The sequence below is a fragment of the Caretta caretta genome, chromosome 2 (genome assembly GCF_965140235.1).
Source record: "Caretta caretta isolate rCarCar2 chromosome 2, rCarCar1.hap1, whole genome shotgun sequence".
Classification (NCBI taxonomy): Eukaryota; Metazoa; Chordata; order Testudines; family Cheloniidae; genus Caretta; species Caretta caretta.
In genome coordinates, this window is record NC_134207.1 from 191,652,895 (window position 1) to 191,673,500 (window position 20,606).

The 20,606-nt window shown below is 40.4% G+C and overlaps 1 protein-coding gene across 4 annotated transcripts in view; it reads left to right on the forward strand.

Moving 5' to 3' along the window:
• CPNE4 (copine 4) overlaps positions 1-19,258 on the forward strand; it is a 335,017-nt gene extending 315,759 nt beyond the window's left edge. For all 4 annotated transcript variants that reach the window (XM_048838761.2, XM_048838759.2, XM_048838760.2 and 1 more), the window contains 4 exons: positions 3,000-3,051; positions 7,345-7,478; positions 10,778-11,014; positions 18,698-19,258. In XM_048838761.2, the coding sequence (XP_048694718.1) occupies positions 3,000-3,051; positions 7,345-7,478; positions 10,778-11,014; positions 18,698-18,829 (555 nt within the window). In that variant the 3' untranslated portion in view covers positions 18,830-19,258. The remainder of the gene's footprint in view (positions 1-2,999; positions 3,052-7,344; positions 7,479-10,777; positions 11,015-18,697) is intronic.
• The last annotated feature ends 1,348 nt before the right edge of the window (positions 19,259-20,606 follow it).

Below are 20,606 nucleotides of genomic sequence, written 5' to 3' on the forward strand. Positions count from 1 at the left end.
TTTCCTGAAGGGGGCTCAGTTTTCAAAAGTTTGGGAAAAGATACCTGAGAAACAACCATCACTTGCCTTCCATAGGTGGTGCCTTTCTTGCTAGAAATCAGGACGTAACCATTAAAACAATCTCACACCTGTGCATTATTCCTGATGGTTCATTTCTAAGAGAATTTGAAGAGGTGGCAAATGCTTGTGTCTTCATGATATTTCCTGCCACTTATTTAGGGTAGATTTTGCCACCCTTACTCACACTGAATAATCCTGTACTCCGCAAGTAGTCTCACTGAACAAAATGGAGCTGCTCTTGGAATAAAACACTGCTCAGTGTGAGTAAGGATGGAAGAATATAATATCTGTTGCTCTGACAATATTCTAACTCTGATTATCATGCATATTTGCTAGATTTGTGGTTTCCTCATTAGTCTAACCTGATCAATAAGTATTTCTGAAATAAGCACATGGACCTTGGTGCTGCAGCATTGAACCAGTTGAATGATGTTAATCACGATGATCTGTCAACTGTTACAGCCACAAAGACCTACACGGTGTCATGGAACTATTTGATGTGCAGTTATTTTGCTATACTTTCAGCTACATTAGGGATTCAGAAAGTTAGGACCCAGAAACACTGAATAGCCATAGCATTGAACAAACCAAACAGTGGTACGTATATAATGTGATTCTTTTATCTTTTTGCAGAGACCTAGCTAGTAGAAAACTTAGCAAGCAGAGAAAGAGTGAATCGAGTGAACAACAGCAAAATTATTACTGAATGAAAACTCACATAACAGTGCTTGACAGTTGCAATTACCTTTGGCCTGCAGCCGGCTGTGAGACTGGCAGATAGCAGCTGGTCTTCCGGTCAGATAGTGCCCTTAGGCATGTAGTTTGGCGAGACAGAAATGTTCTGGAACACCTCCAAAGTGTATCTGACAATCTTGCCATTTCATGTCTGCTGATATTGGAAAATGTTTGGTGGCTTACTGCTTTTTCTTCTACAAAGCAAACGGGAGACTGTCATGACTGCATGAATGAGTGGTCATGTGACACCCCATGAACGTGACAACCAAAACGTGGGTTTAGCATACCAAACTTCGGGTTGGGCTTGGGATGAGTTCACAGATTCCTTGATGGACGCTGGCTTAATTCCTTTGTGATGTTAGTAGCTACCCAAGTTCAACTCCTTCATAGTATCTTTTAAATAATGATAAGCATGATCATAGTGAGTAAGACTATAAATGAGGGTAGCACATTTTCTACCCAACCCCGCCATCACTGATATGATTAAGAGTCGTGCATTTACAGAACAACCTACTCAACCTTTTTGATGTCTCTCTCCTGAAAATATAAAACCTGTCTAAAGTAGCAAAACACATGAATTCCACTGGTGGAGATCATGCAGGGCCCATTCTAAAGTGAGTTAGCAGGTGCTGTTCAATATTACAGCAGTTACTGGCCTTGTCCCAGCCCATTTATGTAACCGTTAAATGGGTGGAGCCCATCACGTTGCTTTTTGTGGACAGCAAACAGTGTACTGCTAGCACATAACCTTTGATCTCTAAGTAGGAAGACTTGTGGACCAGGGATAAAGGTACCTGATCCTATCTTTCAGAACTATACCCTTGCAGGTGACTGCATGTTACCATATTTCTGTGTCAACCAGTCTCCCTTTTACGCAAAACAAACCCTCTTTATGGCCTATGCCAGCCACTCCACACACCATCGGTGCGCAGCCATATTTAGGCTAGCAGTACAACACCGATGTCTCATAGATGCAGTTTCAAAGGGTCAATCTCCCTTAAAATGCACTTATCCCACCATTACAGTTGCCACATACAGTTTATGGACAGTGCAGCATGACACAGAATTTGGGCCGGATGTTTGAAATGTGTATATTAAGGAGAGAAATATGGGTGATAAGTGACAGGGCAGTGAAGTTAAAGAGAGTAAAAAGGATGAGGACTACAATGGTGGAGGCAGATGGAGAAAAATGGAGACGAGAACCAGAGAAAGATGCAGACCAGGGGGAGAGGACTAGCCTCAGAAATGGAGAGGTGGTTCAGAGGAGAACATCAGTCCCAGCAGATCATCACTGTGGGGTCCAACGCTGAGAGTGCCAGAGAGCCGAAGGGGGCTTGGAAACAGATGTTTTTAATGTCTAATACGCTTCCCTTTTAGTTAAAAACCATCCACTTTTTGCATTTTCAGTATTTTTTCTTAGACAAGGAACCAGGGGAAGGGGATCTGTGTGTATTTTATTACATAACTATTTTTGTGAGGATGCTATTTGCATTTGGGGCATTTGCAACTCTATTGACATTTAGAATAATTTTGGTGGTTGAGGGTTGAGTTTTTTATTATTATTTTTTTATTTCCCTAGCCCTGGTTCAAATTTAAGCATCAACCTATCTCAACTTCATCAATGTATTTATTTGTATTTTTTCCTTCATCGTAATAGGCCAGATTGTGATTTTCTGGTTCACACTGGGGAGCAGTTACTCCTCTCCTCGCCGTAATCCCACTGGTTTCATGTGAGTAACTGCTCATCAGTCTGAATGAGGGGTTTACTACAGACCCATAGTTATTTTAATAGTGATTTTTACAGTGTAGCATAACCTTATTTAACTCTCATCTTTCAACTGGAGAGAGCATGTCTCTCAATGTGTGCTGAAATCTAGGCCTTTCTTTTGTGACAGATGTTGGCAGTGCCGTTTCTGCAGCATATTTACTGAAGTTCTCATGTGCTGAAGTGTTTTTTTTTTATATTCTCTTTTTTGTTTTTTTGTCAGCAGATACTTCTTTGATTCCAGCAAATTTTCTTGTCCCTTCAGCTCTGCAGGGAGCTCCGACTCACTCTGCATTTCAAATTGATTGGCTCCAAGTTTAAAAGATTCCTGTGGTTTAACACAGAAAGCATGTAATGGGTGTTTGGAAACTGAAAGACAACTTGGAATCATTTTTCTGAACTAAAGTCTTATTCTTTTTTCCTTTTTGTCAATATGTAGGTCTCTCATGACTTTGCAATCAACTTTAATGAAGACAACCCAGAATGTGCAGGTAACACTCGCATTAAGGAAAGCAGATTGCTGTACTTCTGCCATATGCAAAGTGGCGAGTAATTTTGGGAGCTTCAGCTTGCAGTGTCCAACATGAGATGCCTGGTTTTTAGAAAGTGCTTAGCATCTACATTCTGAAAATCAGATTGTTTTTAAAGTGTGTCAAGTTGGATACCCAGTAACTGAGGCTCCCAAAATCACAGGACACTTTTTGAAAACTGAGTTTCCAGTGTTTCCTTATTTTTGCCTAGATCCTCAGCTATGGTTAAGGGAAATGCTGCACAGCTCAGGATGATGGAAGATGCAAAGGCAGTCTTTGCACTCTCTTGATCCAAGGCCATGTGTGTGCACAGCCAGTCCCCTGACATAATTTGACTGTTGTAAATCACACCGGCTGCATATGGTGTCAAGGGCTCAGAACAGCAGCTGTGGATCACTGTGGCATAAGACATTCCTGACCATATCCCCTTTCCCTTAGTTACTCTAGTGATGCAGCACAACTTGGTCTCAACACAATGCAGAATTTGGGCCTTTGATTTCTAGCTAATAGCTGAAATTTATTATTGCTAATCATCAGTAGTTAAAGGATAAAATTGTTGATTAGATTTTGATAAATGTGTTGTAGTTATAAGTGATGGGCAGTAATGATTGCTGCTTTTACACTAATATGTAGTGACATAACTTACTGCTTACTTTGTACAAAGTATTGGAGAGAGAGCACACTAGAGATTTAGAATATTTTCTTTTTATCAGCAGAGGTGGGAGTATTGAGGGATCCCATGAGAACACATAAGAATGGCCATTCTGGGTCACACCAGCGGTCCATGTAGCTCAGTATCCTGGCCGGTGAAAAGCAAAGGGACGGGAGAGACATTCCATAGTAGTGGTTTGAACTTACCATTGGCTTGTTTATTTTGTTAGTTTTTTGTTATTCATTTTACTTTGTCATGTTCTGTATTTAGGACTCAGTCATCTAATCAATTAACATTTAGAATGCAGGGATATTTAAGACGGAGAGGCATAGGAAGACATGGTGCAGCATGGGAATGTCTGAGGGAGACTTTTAAAACCACACTCAAAAAAAAATCTCAATTGGGCTTATTAAATATAGCTTAGTGGATTATACTCTGATCTCGGGTTTAGAACATGTGGGTTCTAGTCCTACTGGGTGACCTTGCTGGGTGACCTTGGGCAAATCCCTTCACTGCTCTCTGTCCCACTTTCCCTATCTATAATACAAAGATATAATGATGCTTATCTTTTTTGTAAAGCACATTGAGATCTACTAATGGAAATTGCTATAGAAGATCTAGGTATTATTATTATTATTATTATTCAGTTCTACTTGGTACCATTAAAAATAATGTCCAGTTGGATGAAAGTGAGAGAGAGATCACAGAGCATCCAGTTTAATCATTTGGCGCAACTCCTCATTGCCTGCCACTGACTCTTGATTAATTCCTAAACCAATTATTCTGTGATCTCTCTTTCAGCTTCCTTAAACACCCTAGATTTTAATTGTCAGAACCCCAATATATTCTGTAACAAGCGGGTGCTCCTGGGGGCGGGGGGAAGGTGAAATAAAGAGCGTAAGGGCCCCACTTTTCCCCATATAATTTATTTTATACTTACAAAAATCATAGAAAACACAGCTAGTGTGATAACAAGTTCTTGCCGAATGCTTCTTGGTGCAGACCAATACATTGATGACTCCTGTAGTGAAAAAGCATTCTTTTGATTCGTTTAGAAGTAAAAAATGAAATCCCATTTTGTATGTGAATAGCAAACTGTCACTGGTCACTAGGGAACACTGACATCAGGATAAAAGTGAGTGCCATTCTATTTGAATAGTGACTGAGTAAAGATCGCATATCCTTACTCAGAAAATCAGCAGCTAAAATAATTTTTATTGTTTTTTACGCCTATTAGCTTAAAAGTGCTAACACAGCTAAGAAAGTAGGAACTGGATTATTTTCTTAGTTGTACATGAGCAGAATTTCTTACTAAGTTCCAATCATTTACACCCTTGCAAACCCATTAAAACCACTGAAAACTCTTAAGGATGCACAGCTGTATCAGAGAGCACCATTTGGCCTGCAGAACCTTTATTATTGGTTGTCTTGCATGAGATGGAAGGAAACCCAGCTTGATTCTTTGAGTGCACAGTGAGTTTTCAGGCAAGCAGTTAAAAAAAAAGTTATCTGTAAACTGAGCGCATTTGATATGGAAATAGTTGGGGGTGGACAATAAATATTGAACCCCGTGATGCCATTTTTTACGGAGTCACTTTTTAGAGGAGAAACAAGCTTTCAATACTCTAGGTATTTAAATTCAATTATTTTTGTGCATGCTCACATACTATTTATTGTTTGAGAAAGAAAGATAACTGAGAGATTGTAGAGCCTGCAATCTGAGCAATAATCTTTGCTTTCTTTGTGTGTAGATACACACACACTCTCTTTGCATTTTAATAGCATACTTTATCCAAGGAACTCAAAGTGTATAACAAACCTTTATGAATTACACTGTGAAGTAAGTTGTATGTAAGCTAATAGGGCAGTCTGGAAAACAAAGGGATGTCCAAGGATGACAAACAATCCAAGAGGTAATAAACTTTAAGCTAAAAGAGGCATTTTATTATAATATGACAGGAGAGTAAATATTTTCTGATGGGTATTGCTTGAGGATATATGCAAAAAAAAGGTATATTTGGTATATAATATGTTCCCCTTTCCTGGTTCAGAGAAACCCTTTGAAATATACCAGACTACATGGGATAGGATTTATTTTTGTGTATTTTAATATCTTTTTATTAATAAATATAATATATGCATAAACTTTGTTTTGTGTTTTTATCTTAATAAAGTTTGCAGGCCTTAGTGGAAGAGACAATAGGTATATCAGGACCAGATTCTCATCGAGTTTAAAACTGGGTGTTAAGGAAAGGGACCCCCCAGACAAAGGACTTCTGCCCTGCTATGTGGTGTCCTATCTAATTTAACCTCTCTGGAGTTACTGGTGAAAAGTTTGTAACCTATAATAGTAGGCTTACAATCTAACCAGTAATCACAGCTAGAGTTAAAGAGCATTCTTTTAACTTGTACTGTAGTAAGTGGCAGGGAAAATAAGCTCGGTAGGTACATAACTGTCTAAAGATCAAGGTGTTCTAATCTCCATAGTATTTGTATAATGTAATTCCAGCCTCCTTTGATTTGTTAGGGTTGTTTATTGTCATTTTCCACAAGTTCCATTGAGAGTTCCTCTTCAGAACAAGATCAGTTTAGGATCTTAGTGAAATAATGACACTGTTCAGCCTCCTTCTTCAAAGTACTTCGGTCCTTCACTTTCTTACTAACCCTCTAGCCTTGTGCAGCAGGAGTTCTAAATTTTGAAATTCCTTCACTTTTCACTAACACACCAGGGAAATTCCTGTTCTCAAGGAAAAGGAGCTGAAAATACCAATAGCTGAGCTCCAATCTTTACACGGTGTCTGCAAATACAATTTACCTTGACCTGCCTCAGTTCCCACTTCCCAGAGATGAAAGAAGGGTGACACAATGTCCAAAAATGGCTCCTCCTTCATCAAGACCTGGTGACTGAAGTACATTTTGCTGTAGACAGCAAAGTGCTTTTCTGTTTCTTTTTAGCTTGTACGCTTTTTGCTCAGATTGAGATTTAAATTGTGAGAACCATTAGTCAAATTAACCCTGAAAAAAATATTTTTCATAACACCAGGGAAATGTTCAGGTTTCTTGGCAAATGTATTAACAAAGAGGGAGCCTGCTGATAGCTGCTTTGATGAAGCAGAAGTAAAGCTTTCTCTAATAAGAGAGAGAACTGTCAAAGGGGTATCATCTTTTCATCACTAAAGTCTATATTCCTTAAGTATGAACATTCACTGGTGCCCAAGTGATCGCTTAGCGTCTATGCTGAAGATGATGAGTCTAATGCATTTGCAAATTGTGCATGTTAACTTGAACAAACTACAGCTAATCCCTGCAAAATGTATACTAGGTGCTGTTAGTAAGGAGAAGAGCAGGGTAATGAATTATATATTACAAAACAGCTACAGGAGGTCAGGGCAGCTGGACACAGCTTCTTTGAAACAATTGTGCAAATTCACAACTGTGCAGAATAAATTGACTGAGGCAGTTTATTCCTCATGTGCTAGAATTGCACAAATCATTTAAAAATTGATCAAGAGTCTTTAACTTGCAACTTAAACATGGTACCAGATATGTGCTCCTTGTTACTTTCCTTCTTAACTTCCTCTGCTTGCTCATTTTTATATAAGGGATACAAGGAGTCGTTGAAGCGTATCAGAGCTGCCTTCCTAAGCTACAGCTTTATGGGCCGACAAACATTGCTCCCATCATCCAGAAGGTGGCTAAGTCAGCCTCGGAGGAGACTAACACCAAGGAGGCATCGGTAAGAATAGCAGCAAACTGCAAGCTATGCTAGGACCTATTTGTCTTACTATATATTGGATCTTTGCTAGGCAGTCATGATCTGGGTCATTTTGATATATATGAATAATTTCTCAGTGCTGCTATATCTTAGCAGCCTCCATAAATGTCTTCACATAAGACAAATAGAATCAGTGTCACACAGGGCCCTGTACTTGACATTTTCTCTGATAAATATTCCCAAGCTCGTTCTAAAACCTGTTTTTTTCCCAATCCAATATAATATAAATTGTGGCTTGATGTCATATCAGGAAAGATTGGACCTGATCCTCAGCAGGGGTAAGCTGGTGTAGATCCCCGGAGGTCAAATGGCTACCATTGGAGCTATGTCCATTTACATCAGCAGGGATCGGACCCAGGAGTCTCAAACCCTTTCTGTGACTAGCTCACATAACTGTGTGAGATGCTTAGATGGGAGGTGCTATAGACATGCACAATGTTGTTATTGCTGTTTTAAACATGGATAAATAATCACACAGGAGAGGCCAAATGATATGCTCAAGGCCCACAGCGAGTTGGTAGTGATAACTGTGCTAGACCCTGACACAATGATCCTTGTGAGCTTACTCCAGACTTTCATGACAAACATCCCACAGAAAAGACACAGAGCTCCATTCATTGATGGAGCACTCAAATGTAAATCCCTGCTTGCCCACTGTTCCTACTAATTGTCTGTCATTTTATACAGTGTGGGGCATTTTCTTCATATTACCTGCCATTTTTTTCTGTTTTCACATTCCGTCTTCACCATATTACAGCATGATTTCTGCCAAACCACTTGATAGCCAGTAGATCATTGATGCGATTGCATGAGATGCTTAGATACTAGAGTGATGGGCTCTACAAATGATTAGGAGGCACAGACTTTATTTAGAACTTACTGATTTGTAAGAACAAAAGAGCCATTTTGGAATGAAGCATTAGGGGTTGGCCCTAAATACATTGATCTTAGGAGACAAAGCGTTAAAAAAGATGGCCACATCACAGAGCCCATACTGGAAGCTCCTTTGTTTCCCTGGAATCATATTCAACTATGGCTGTAGAATTTTGTTTGCTTTTCCCATCATGAAGTGTTCTGTTGCTTTTAACAGTAGTAAGAAAGGTCTGCCCCTCTCCATTTATGAGAAGACCCATGACAGTTTCTTTCAGCTGAAAGACCTAAGTACAGAATTTATTTTAAATGTGATTGAAATGCATTGTACTTATTCTCCCTCTGCCCAGCAGGACTGAAAATGAGGGAGGGAAAATGTGTTAGCACTGTGAAGCCTCATCTACAATTGGCTCTGAAAAATGTGCAGGAATAGCATTGATATTGAAGTCAGAGATCAAAGAAATTCTTGCCTGTCTCTGAGGGGAAGAGGACTGCACTGTATATCATACCAGAACAGATCTGTACAATGGCATCATTGTCATCACCACAGCTAGGGCTTTCCCAGAGTTTTCTTCTTCTGTCTGGTATATCGCTGCAGTGGTGTTCTCCGCGCAACACTGTTTTAAATAGAGTGGTTTAATGCAGAGGAAGATGAATGAATTATGGCATAGTATAGTCCTTAGGGGCTAGACTTCTTAAAAGAATCCACTTAGGGTGACCAGATAGCAAGTGTGAAAAATTGGGACACTTTTTTTTTTCTCGAAGGGGAGGGGGCGATATAGTTGCATACATAAGACACAGTCTCTAATATCAGGACAATCTCAATATTATTGGGACATCTGGTCACCCTAAATCCGCCGGACAGAGTCCATCTAGTCCCAGGACATTACGCTGGGAGTCTGAAGACCTGGGTTTTCTTCTCAGTTCTCTCACTGAATTAGAGTGTTACATTAAGCAAGTTACTTCACCTCTCTGTACTTCGGTGTCCTCATCTACAAAATGAGGATATTAACCCTTAACCACCTTTTGTTAAGGGGCTCTGGATGAAAAAATAAATAGCATAATAAATAGATGTGTAATAAATAGTATTATAATTATATTTTATTCTATTTTCATTTAAAATGTAACTATAATCACTGCTCCATAGTTGAGATGTCCAGGTTGGGAGGATGGCTGCTGACCAAAATATAGAACACTGTGGGCTGTATTTCGCACATTGGGCAAGGAAAGAAAAAACACGTTTATTTTACTTTGCAGCATGACTCTTCAGGAAAAAAAAATCTCTGTGTGTTTTGGTTTTCACACACGAGAGGCAGTGAATGTGTGTGTGTGTGTGTACATTTTATATATGGATAATATTACAGCTCAGTTTTAACTGTATAGTGTTTCTCTGCTTTGTTCCCCCGCACACTGTGACTCAGTTCTACTACTCCCTGTACAGGAATCAGTTTCCTTGTAAAGTAAATGTATAAAGTGCACTCCAGCTGCCTCGCTGTCCAGAAAGGCCCAAGTGAGAGTCATTCTTCCTCATTTATCAAATGAATGTCTCGTATCCCATTTCATCTAGTTCAGTGTAACTCAGAGTAGGGAAAGGAACTGAAATGCACCAAAATGCTTAGTCTCTTTTAGAAACCTGAGAATGACTAAACCTCTCCTCCAGGTTTGACAGTGGATTTGGAAAAGTTCCTCATTCTCTCTCCACTCCCAAGTCATATTTCCTCTCCTGGAGGAGCCCCTGTCATGCTCCTGGACAAACTAGGAACCCTCCCCATGCATTATTCCTCCCCTGAGTGCCAAGAGATGGTAAGCCAGCCTCCACTGGGCAGAAAGCTGCACTCTCCCTTTCTGCCTGACAGCAATGTTGGCTCCCTAAACAGAGCTATTGTGATCTCCATTACAGTTCTTCCCCAGCTTCCGATGCTGGAATGCAGCACCTATCTCCGTCTCTCTTCTCTTTCCATTGGTTCTCAGCAAAAGAGTGTAGTCAGAAACTATCAGCAGAGGAAAGTGAGTCATGTAGGGATCACAACCCAAGGGGGGAGCCAGACCAGTCAGGACTCCAAGCAAAAGTCCTGACACGTGCCATGCTCCAAGCAGCCAGGAATCCACCATTCTCCTCAACATAGTATTCCTCTTGGCTTTCCCCTGGAAATTAGCCAACCCCCAGTTAAAAAACACCAAGATAATCTAGGGATCACCCCAATGGAAGTTGATTCCTATGGGATGCAGTCTACCTCTGAGAACATTTCTTTTTTAAAAACAGACTTTGTCCAAAGCCATGGTTTATGGTTGCCATAAATGTGCATTAGAAAAAGGGAGGAAGCTTAAGATAAAGGTTTATATAACCAATGACATTTTCCCCTGCTCTTCTCTCCATTCGCAACCTGCAGCAATATTTCATCTTGCTGATTCTGACAGACGGCGTGATCACAGACATGGCTGACACCCGGGAGGCCATCGTTCATGCTTCCCACCTGCCTATGTCAGTCATCATCGTTGGGGTTGGAAACGCTGATTTCAGCGACATGCAGATGCTAGATGGCGACGATGGCATTTTGAGGTCCCCCAAAGGCGAGCCTGTTCTTCGAGACATCGTCCAGTTTGTGCCATTTAGGAACTTCAAACACGTAAGACGGATTTTCAGTCTGTTCGGTTATGAGGCTGTGTTTCAGAGGCTGCTCTTACCTTAGGTTGAAACAAGAACTCAAGTGCGCCAGTCCCAGCAAAATGGCAGCGTTTTATTTTGAAAATGAAATGGAATAAAGCTAAGATGCGGGAGAGAGAAGGAAAAAAAGAGAGAGGAGAATAACTATATATCAATGGGACATTGAGGTGTCTCCTGTTTGGTTACAATATGAGCCCTCGGTTCTGTATTTCTCAGTTTTTCTCCTCTCAGTTGTATATGTCCTGATTTATTTTAAACTTCCGTTTTTCTTCCTTCTCTGTTGGCTCTTGTCCCTGAGCCCTATAGTATCCCCCAGATGGGTCATTTCCACATAGAGACTGGAATCACTGTGAATTTGAGCTCACCCGGTTTACACCAGATTGTTTCCTTGTCAGAATTCAGCCTCCTAAACCAGCAGACGCAGGACCATCGGTGGGGAGGGCCAGTGATTCCTTGTTGCCTCCCCCCCCCAACCCCCACTCCGTCTCCCCAAACTCTGTGTAAGCATGGCACCTTGAATCCACTGCCAGCCACTATTCCCCAGAATGCACCCTTAGGGGATGCAGTGGGTGGGAGGAGATACATTATGAAAAGGGTAAAGTGGACCAGCTTTAACTTACCTGCTAAAACTGAAGGGGGAACATGGCAAATGGAGTGCAGCCATGCCCTGGCCCTGCACACTCCCATCTCCAGTCACCATCTCCTACATGGTAGCACCTAAAACTCTCGGCATCAGCCCTGACTTTCTTCTGGGTCAGGGAAACTCAGGCACCATGTCACAGAAGCAACTCTCCCACATACAATGAGGCTTCACAGGATCCCATTTTCTTCCTTGTGAGAACGGAGGGTATATTTTGTGTGTGTGTGTGTGTGTGTGTGTGTGTGTGTGAGCCAACTTTCTCTTATCTGTCTTCAACTATCTCTCCCCTTTCCCTCTTCTGTTCTTTCTCCTGCCTCATTTCTCTCCCTTTCCCTCTTCTTTCTGACAGGTTTCAGAGTAACAGCCGTGTTAGTCTGTATTCGCAAAAAGAAAAGGAGTACTTGTGGCACCTTAGAGACTAACCAATTTATTTGAGCAGAAGCTTTCATGAGCTACAGCTCACTTCATCGGATGCATACTGTGGAAAGTGTAGAAGATCTTTTTATATACACACAAAGCATGAAAAAATACCTCCTCCCACCCCACTCTCCTGCTGCTAATAACTTATCTAAAGTGGTCACTCTCCTTACAATGTGTATGATAATCAAGTTGGGCCATTTCCAGCACAAATCCAGGTTTTCTCACCCCCTTACCCCCCCCCCCCAACCCACTCTCCTGCTGGTAATAGCTTATCTAAAGTGACCACTCTCCTTACAATGAATATGGTAATCAAGGTGGGCCATTTCCAGCACAAATCCAAGGTTTAACAAGAACGTCTGAGAAGTGAGCTGTAGCTCATGAAAGCTTGTGCTCAAATAAGTTGGTTAGTCTCTAAGGTGCCACAAGTCCTCCTCTTCTTTCTCTGTCTCTCCCCTTTTTCCTTCCTACTTTAGTAAAGCTGTTTCCTGTCTTTTAGCAGCAAGGAGCCTTGGAACAATATTTTCACTATTTAATTCTGACTAGTTCTTTCCACTCTACTGTATCCTATTAACTGAATTTCTTTTTCTTTGTGGAATAGACCTTTCCATGCAGCTCCTATGTACTAGTGAACCACAGTTCTGGATTTATCTCCACCAAAGGTTATGTTGATTTTAGGATTGTTGAGGGCCTATTACATCTGTGGGTTGTTCTGTGTCTTCAAATACGTGTCTCTTGCTTACATTTTGTTGCCCTCTGCTTTTTTTATTACCACAAGGAGATTCTCAATTCATCTTCTCCTCTCCCAAATCTCATTCTGCCACATTTTAACGAGAAACACACCTCCCTCCTACATCCATAAGGTCCCATTGCGACGTTCACCCCAATCTCACCGAATAACCTGGTTTCTCTCGCCTCTCCAGCTTTAGTTTGGGGTAAACTTAGACTCTGGGAGGCGGATCCTCAGCCAGTGTAAACTGTCATAGTTCCACTGAAGTCGTCAGCTGATGATCTTCCCCTGAAGGTGTAGTTGTATCCATTACTTGTCAGCAGTGCTACTACCCCAGCTGTGAAACAGAAGCTTTAACAAGGTGCGATTGTGACCTGCTCCCAATTAAAAATTCCCCTCTACGCTAATCACAGTGTGCAGCTTTTCACATGAGGTGCAGTGTATTGTGAAAGCATTGAAAGGTGAGTTATTGGAGTTGGTACTAGACCTGCTTTTAGTTAGCTGAAAATATGTTTCCATGAGGAACTCGCAAAGCCAGCTTCTTTTTCTGTTTTTAGTGCCATACTGTAACTTTAGGACAGAGCTGAAATCATCCTTGATTGATGCTGACCATTGCAGTTCTTTCTGGACACTGAATAGATCGTGCTGCTGCTAACTTGTGAGCGAGTCTGTGATCTTAATTGCTAATTGTGGGAAATTACAAGTATCTATTGTCTTTAGTAGTTTTAGGTTAACTTTCAGAAATTTGAAAGGGTAGCAATCTTGGAAAGTTATTTCACTCATTAAAAGAAGAGAAACTTGGTCTCTCTCTCTTTCTCTCTAGATATACACAATATTCTCTCCATATCAGAAGTACCCATGTAACTTATAAAGCATGGTATTCAGTCTCTTTTTATTGAGATCTTGAGTGTCTCAACTTAACACTTTAAGGTGCACAGATGCCAGTGTAATAGGTGCAAAATAAATGCTTGTGATGATAACCACCTCTTGATGAATCTCTTTATTACAGGAAGTACCCAAGATAATGTTTCTATTAGCAAGGTGAGGTTCCTTACCTGCCTACATTTGGACAATACTAGCCTAACTGAAAATCTACCTCATGAGTCTAATATTAGAATAACTTGTTGGATCACTATAATTACAGGAGAAAGAGGTGAAGTCTGGAAGGGAGAGTCAGTAAAAATGAGCGTATAAAATCAATCCCTTGGGGAGGTCTTGATTCAGAAATGCACTTAAGCATATTCATAACTTTCAGCACATAAATAGTCTCATTTAAGTGATTGGGATTACTCACAAGCTTAAAGTTAAGCATGTGCTTAAGTGCTTTGCTGGATCAGGATTTCTCAAGGAAGTGAGTATTGTCCTTTGCTAGTGTTCACAGTCATTTTAATACCAACAATATAATTTCATTATGAAGGCCGAGTGTTATGAGGTGCTAAGCTATTCCTGCATGTTGTCACTTAGCACCTTCAAGGATAAGATTTTTATATTTGTAAATTCTTCAGCGCAGGGACCTTGCCTTCTAGACTAGTCTCTCAAGGGTAATGCACACCTTTGATGCTGTAGAAAGAATTATAATAGGGGTGGTTCTTAGCAAATCCTAGAATCATGGGGCTTTGATAACAGCCAGGTACTCACTACAGTTAAAAACAATTGTCCACAAGTATTGTGCATCTTTACTAGATTCCACATTTAGCCTGACTGCTACGGGGTAACATGAAAATAGAGAGAAAAAATGTTTTCTGGACTGAACTGAATTTCTGTCCTCCAAAATTATCATCATCCAAATATTTGTGTGTCATTATCTAACAAAAGCAGAACAGTGATGCCCATGAACAATTGCCAAAATGTATAAGAATATGAAAATCTCGTAATGAATGGCATTCTGCGATGGAGATTTTAAGCATTGAATTTTTCAGCCTTTTGGACTCATGATAGATGCACCATGCACAAATCTGATGCAGCCTGTGGATCATTTTCCATTTTCCATTGTGTTTAATCATAAAGCCTAACAACTGTGACTTAATAACACATATCACAGAAGAGTGTGCAAAGCCAAGCCCCTACCTCTGCAAGGAGCAATGTTTTGTACTATGCTTTGTAATTAAAGATTAGGCATGGTGAGCCTCTAGAACTGAATCAAAGTAATTTGTAATATATACCAATTATCATCAGGGGGAAGTATTTTCCCACTGCTGGCTGAATTGATTGTTGTGTATTAACCATCAGTTGAGAAGTATTCATCTTGAGTTGTTTGTTGCTACAATGCTGTTCAAGCATATCATTAAATGCAGGAAAAATGTTATAGGGAAAATTAATTTCTCATCTGTGTTAAACTCCTATGAAGAATAACTCTTATTTGTTATTGTTGATGCAGTGCCATTGGAGTGCATGTGCTTTACAGACCAAAGACATAAATAAGGTGTTATTCTCATTTACACAAATGCCTCTTTACACCACTTTGGCCTTAAAGTGGGTGCACGTTGCCAGAGCAAGGAGAATCATGATCCATACACTGAGAAACTTACCAGCTAGCGCCCCAATTCTGGAATGAGATCCACTAGAATGGACTCCTGCTTCCAGGCTTGCCCCACTGAAGTGAATGGGGCTCTGTAATGTGAACCCACAATATAGGGTGTCAAGGTTCCTTCCCCACTCTGAACTCTAGGGTACAGATGTGGGGACCTGTATGAAAGACCCCCTAAGCTTATTCTTACCAGCTTAGGTTAAAAACTTCCTCAAGGTACAAACTTTGCCTTGTCCTTGAACCCTATGCTGCCACCACCAAGCGTGTTAAATAAAGAACAGGGCAAGAGCCCACTTGGAGATGTCTTCCCCCCCAAAATATCTCCCCAAGCCCTACACCCCCTTTCCTGGGGAATGCTTGATAAAAATCCTCACCAATTTGCTTTGGTGAACACAGACCCAAACCCTTGGATCTTAAGAACAATGAAAAAGCAATCAGGTTCTTAAAAGAAGAATTTTAATGAAAGAAAAAGTAAAAGAATCACCTCTGTAAAATCAGGATGGTAAATACCTTACAGGGTAATCAGATTCAAAACATAGAGAATCCCTCAAGGCAAAACCTTAAATTACAAAAAGACACAAAAACAGGAATATACATTCCATTCAGCACAGCTTATTTTCTCAGCCATTAAACAAAAGAAAATCTAACGCATTTTTAGCTCGATTACTTACTAACTTAACAGAAGTTCTGAAGGGCATTCCTGACCTGGTCCCGGCAAAAGCATCACACAGACAGACAGACCCTTTGTTTTCCACCCCCCCCCCGCCACCTCCAGCTTTGAAAGTAACTTGTCTCCTCATTGGTCATTTTGGTCAGGTGCCAGCGAGGTTATCCTAGCTTCTTAACCCTTTACGGGTGAAAGGGTTTTGCCTCTGGCCAGGAGGGATTTTATAGTTCTGTATACAGAAAGGTGATTACCCTTCCTTTTATATTTATGACATAGGGTCCTTTTACAGAACTGATTCTTTCGTTAAATAAAACTGGATCTGACACTAGCAGAGAGAAGAGGTGATGATGTGGTGGGGCAGGAGTATTGGTATTTAATGATTTTCAGAAGTATCGAATGCCAGTCCCCACCACACACTGAAGTCAATAAGGGCTGCTTTGAAAACTGAGCCATGCAAAGTCCTGTGGATTCTTGGTTTTGCATTGTACATGTTTTGTTCATTCTTTTACCTTTCTGTTCTTTGTATGAGTCTATTTGTGTTAATTTAGCCTGGACGTGGCGGTCAGTGTAGTAACAGCTCTTGCGTATTTGGGGTGGCATTTTCCAAAATTCTCAGCCCTGGCCTAAATTTGCTGCTCTTCCACTAAAGTCAATAGGTGTTTTCTATTGATTTCAGTGGGAGCAGAGTTAGGCCATTGCTGAACAGTGTGAAAATTCCACATTTGTCCTTCAAAAGGGATTAATACTGAAGGGCTTTGTAACTTTTTATACCTGGAAAAAATATATGTACGTGTGCTGTCACCAGAAGGGTTTGTTTTGCCTTCTCTGTTTGTTTACGCAGAAGTGTCTCATGCATTTGAACACTTGACTGTCTCTGCAGATTTCAGTTCAAATGTCATAATGTGAAGCTATTTCCCTTTTATGTGTTTACTGTTTTAATTTTTGGTACATTACCAGTAAAGTACAAAAACTCAAAATGCAGATATTAATTTTGCTTCCTCTAATTTATGCCTGTATTTCCTCATTATTTATATACTTTGTTACTATTAAATTAATCTAAATTAACTGCATTTTTTCTGTACCTTTGGATTGGCATGTTTATAAATATAAGTAAATGCACAGTATACTTCCTATATGAATCAAATTCTAAATATCTGGTGGGATAAGCATTTGAACCAATGACAGAGAGGAGGAGAATAAATCAGGGGCGGTAATTTGTTCATTTCCGACAGTGCAGCTTATACCGTGAACCTAAAATATTACCTAGAAAGAGTGACGAGGGGAAAATCTATTAGCCAGAGAAAATAAGTTAAATATCCAAGGACTATAGCCTTTGAATACTCCCTTGCAAGAGTCGCCTTGCTTAAGAAGAGAGAGTCAGGCACCTGTGCTTTGCTATTGCTGTCAGTTCAGTAATGCTTGTACCTGATTTAGAGCCCACTCCAGTTCTGTTCAAGTCCATGGGAGCCTTTATGATGACATTAATGGGAGTTGGATCAGGCCCCTTAATTAGCATTCCTTGTCAAAACTAGAGGAGGACTGGAAATAGGCATATTGAAAAGCAGGGCAGGGTTGGCCCCTTAATGCGTGGGTAGACCAGCGGGACTCTGTTTGGGCACAAGGGTCTGCCCTCCGGCTCTAATGTCAGGATCAGGCCTTGGTTTGTCAACTTAATAACAACCCCACAATATGCACGGATATTTCCTCTGCTGTCAGCCAGGATGTTTCAAGATGTCCTTGGCAAAATCCTACTGTATTTACAATAAGGAATTGCGATCATGTATGCCAGCCTTTTCTCAGGGTAGCAATCTCTAATGACAATGTGTGGCCTCTGCACGTGCAGAGGGTCACAGCTATGGAATCTCTCTGCATTTAAGGATCGTTGAGTGAAAATATGTAGCACCTGCAGAGACACGGCCACTAGGTTCGACCCGTAATTCAAATTTGGGTTGTTTTAAGGCTTCATGAAGCCTATCAGCGAAATGTTTTTCGTGTTTGTTTCAATTTCAATAAAAACATTTTTATTTGAATTTAAAACTTCCCCCAGAACTTAAACAAAGGCTTCCCTTTCACATGGTTGACTTTGAACTCAGTGGAGTTGCTCACATGTTTAAGGTTAAGCTCATGCATAAGTCTTTGCAGGATTGGAGCCTAAAAACTAAAGTGACCTGAACTCGTTGAGTTTTATTGTCTAGACCGCTTAGGAGTGAAGGGTAAGCAAACGTCAGGGATGGTGAAAAGTAAAGTAGTCTTTTCACATACTTTTAAATCCTCTTCAATTTGACAGTGTTATAGTTAACACAGACAAGAGAATTTTCACCAGGCAATCCCTTTAGTTATGACTTGGCACTCTCGTGGACAGCAGTCAAACAAAAATATACAGTGGTACAGCAATTGCAGTGTAACGTCCTCATCCCACACTCAGAACTGAGCAGGGGGCAGGCTGAGCAAAGCCCTGATGACTTTAGTGAGGTGCCGGAGTCTGCTGACACAGAATCACTTGCAGTATTAGGCCCTGAGGTAGTGTCATGTACTTCAATTGCTATTGGTCTGCTTTTATTCCATGCTTATGACCATGAACTCCCAGCGCCTCTGGTTATAAGACCAGTCGGCACCTTTTGCATAGCGACAGGTTAACACTGTGTTTTCTACCATTTCCTGCAGGCATCCCCAGCTGCACTAGCAAAAAGCGTTTTGGCTGAAGTTCCAAATCAAGTGGTGGACTATTACAATGGCAAAGGGATTAAACCAAAATGTATGTCAGAGTACGAGTCTTCCAGGACACTAGCGCCATGAACTGCCCCGCACACTTTTACAGAGCTCAAAACTGCTACTACTACAACTACAGTACTTTAAAACAAACAACAAAATAGCACGTTTTGGTGATTTTTAACTAAAATAATTTTTTTTTGCATGTGTAGCCTAAAGGCTTGAATCTGTTAAGCAGTTGTTATTGTTGAAAACTTTTTATGAGAAGAAGGAAACGAACTCTTTACAGCATGCCACCTTGAAATAAAAAGTTATCTGTATCTGATTTTTATACAGGTTTGTTGAAATTTTGCTAAATTTCTTATTATCTTTCCACTGTAAAGCATTTTGAAACATTTGAGAGTGGATAGCCAAAATATCTTTGGCTTTATCTGCTGCAAAACGAAAGATTTTTCAAAATGGCAGATGCATGAACTGTATTTTGCATGTTTAAAATAAAAACAACACAGTTTTGCAGTTGTTGTCTTTATTTCTCTCTTGCCACAAAGTTGCCTGCTCTAAACCCTCTACTCAGCACACTGTCCTTCAAGGAAAGAATGACCAAAGCATTCTTAGACACTTCTGAAAGACTACAACCCAAAGCATGGACAGTTCTAATGACAGCAGCTTATCACAGGGATGCCCAAACAAGCCCAGCCAGCCTATAGCTTCATTGGCAACTTGTGTAGCGCCCAAGGGCATATCTGATTAGTGTAACATGAGCAGACTATAGCTGCATTTATCTTTAATATGGAGGTATGGTCCTCAAGGACTACATGTGCTTAAGTGCCGTGTTCCATCTGATCCACGCATCCCCACTTGACTGGCTGGTATATGGGCAACATTTTGGCCACCTTTGATTTATAATCCCACCTGTTTTCTAGTTGTTTTGTTTGTATTTTTCATTTCACTCACAATACCAAATTTTTGCGTGGCGCACTATCCAAGACAGATATTGCATGGCCTAATTTTGACAAGGAAAATAGCTTGTAGGCTTCATTGGTACAGAGTTTGCCTGTACACAGTGAAAAAGCTGTTTTATACGAGAAGACTATTAGACCTACTTTTTTAATGGGGTGAGGGAGGAAAATAACAAGTCGTGTTTAGATTTAGAATCTCTCCATTTAAAAAAAATCAGGGTATGATTTCTAGTGTCTGAGGTCTAACACTCGGTTTTGCAAAATACACAGCAGCTGAACACACAACCTGTTAAAAGCTGATGGTGAAATTTTGGCCAAAAATAGCTATTTAGGGTGAGATGTTTTTCCAAAGCCCTCAGTATTGGCCTGACTCTGCTTCCATCGGAGTCAATGAGAGTTTTGCCCATTGACTCCAACAGAATCAGGCTAATGGTGAGTGCGTTGGAAAATTCCACCCTTATCCTGTAGTTTGTTTAAAAGCATGGATTTCTGCGTAATATATAGTTTTAGTTTTCTTGTTTTCATTTAAAAGTACTTTCCAAAGAATCGGTTTTGATAGATGGTTTGGTACCGTTCAATGAAGATAATGTATATCCGTGAAGTGTGTGGCTACCTGTCCAGCACATTTCACTTCTATTCCATCTGTGTCCTTGCAGAGTAATTTCTCTAACTGCCTAATAAGTATTCCTTCAGGTGATTTGATGTTGAACAGCAGAGATATGTGTTGGCCAATTTTACTTGGTCATAGGTGTAAATTGTCTATAGATGTCCCAGGCGATAGATCTCAAATCCACTTTTTCATTTAATGGTTGACTGTGCACTTAGGGTCTGTGTCAGCTGATATCAGCTAACACCAGTGTGCAGCAGATCTCTCCCTCTAGGGATGTATTTTTCCAAGAAAATAC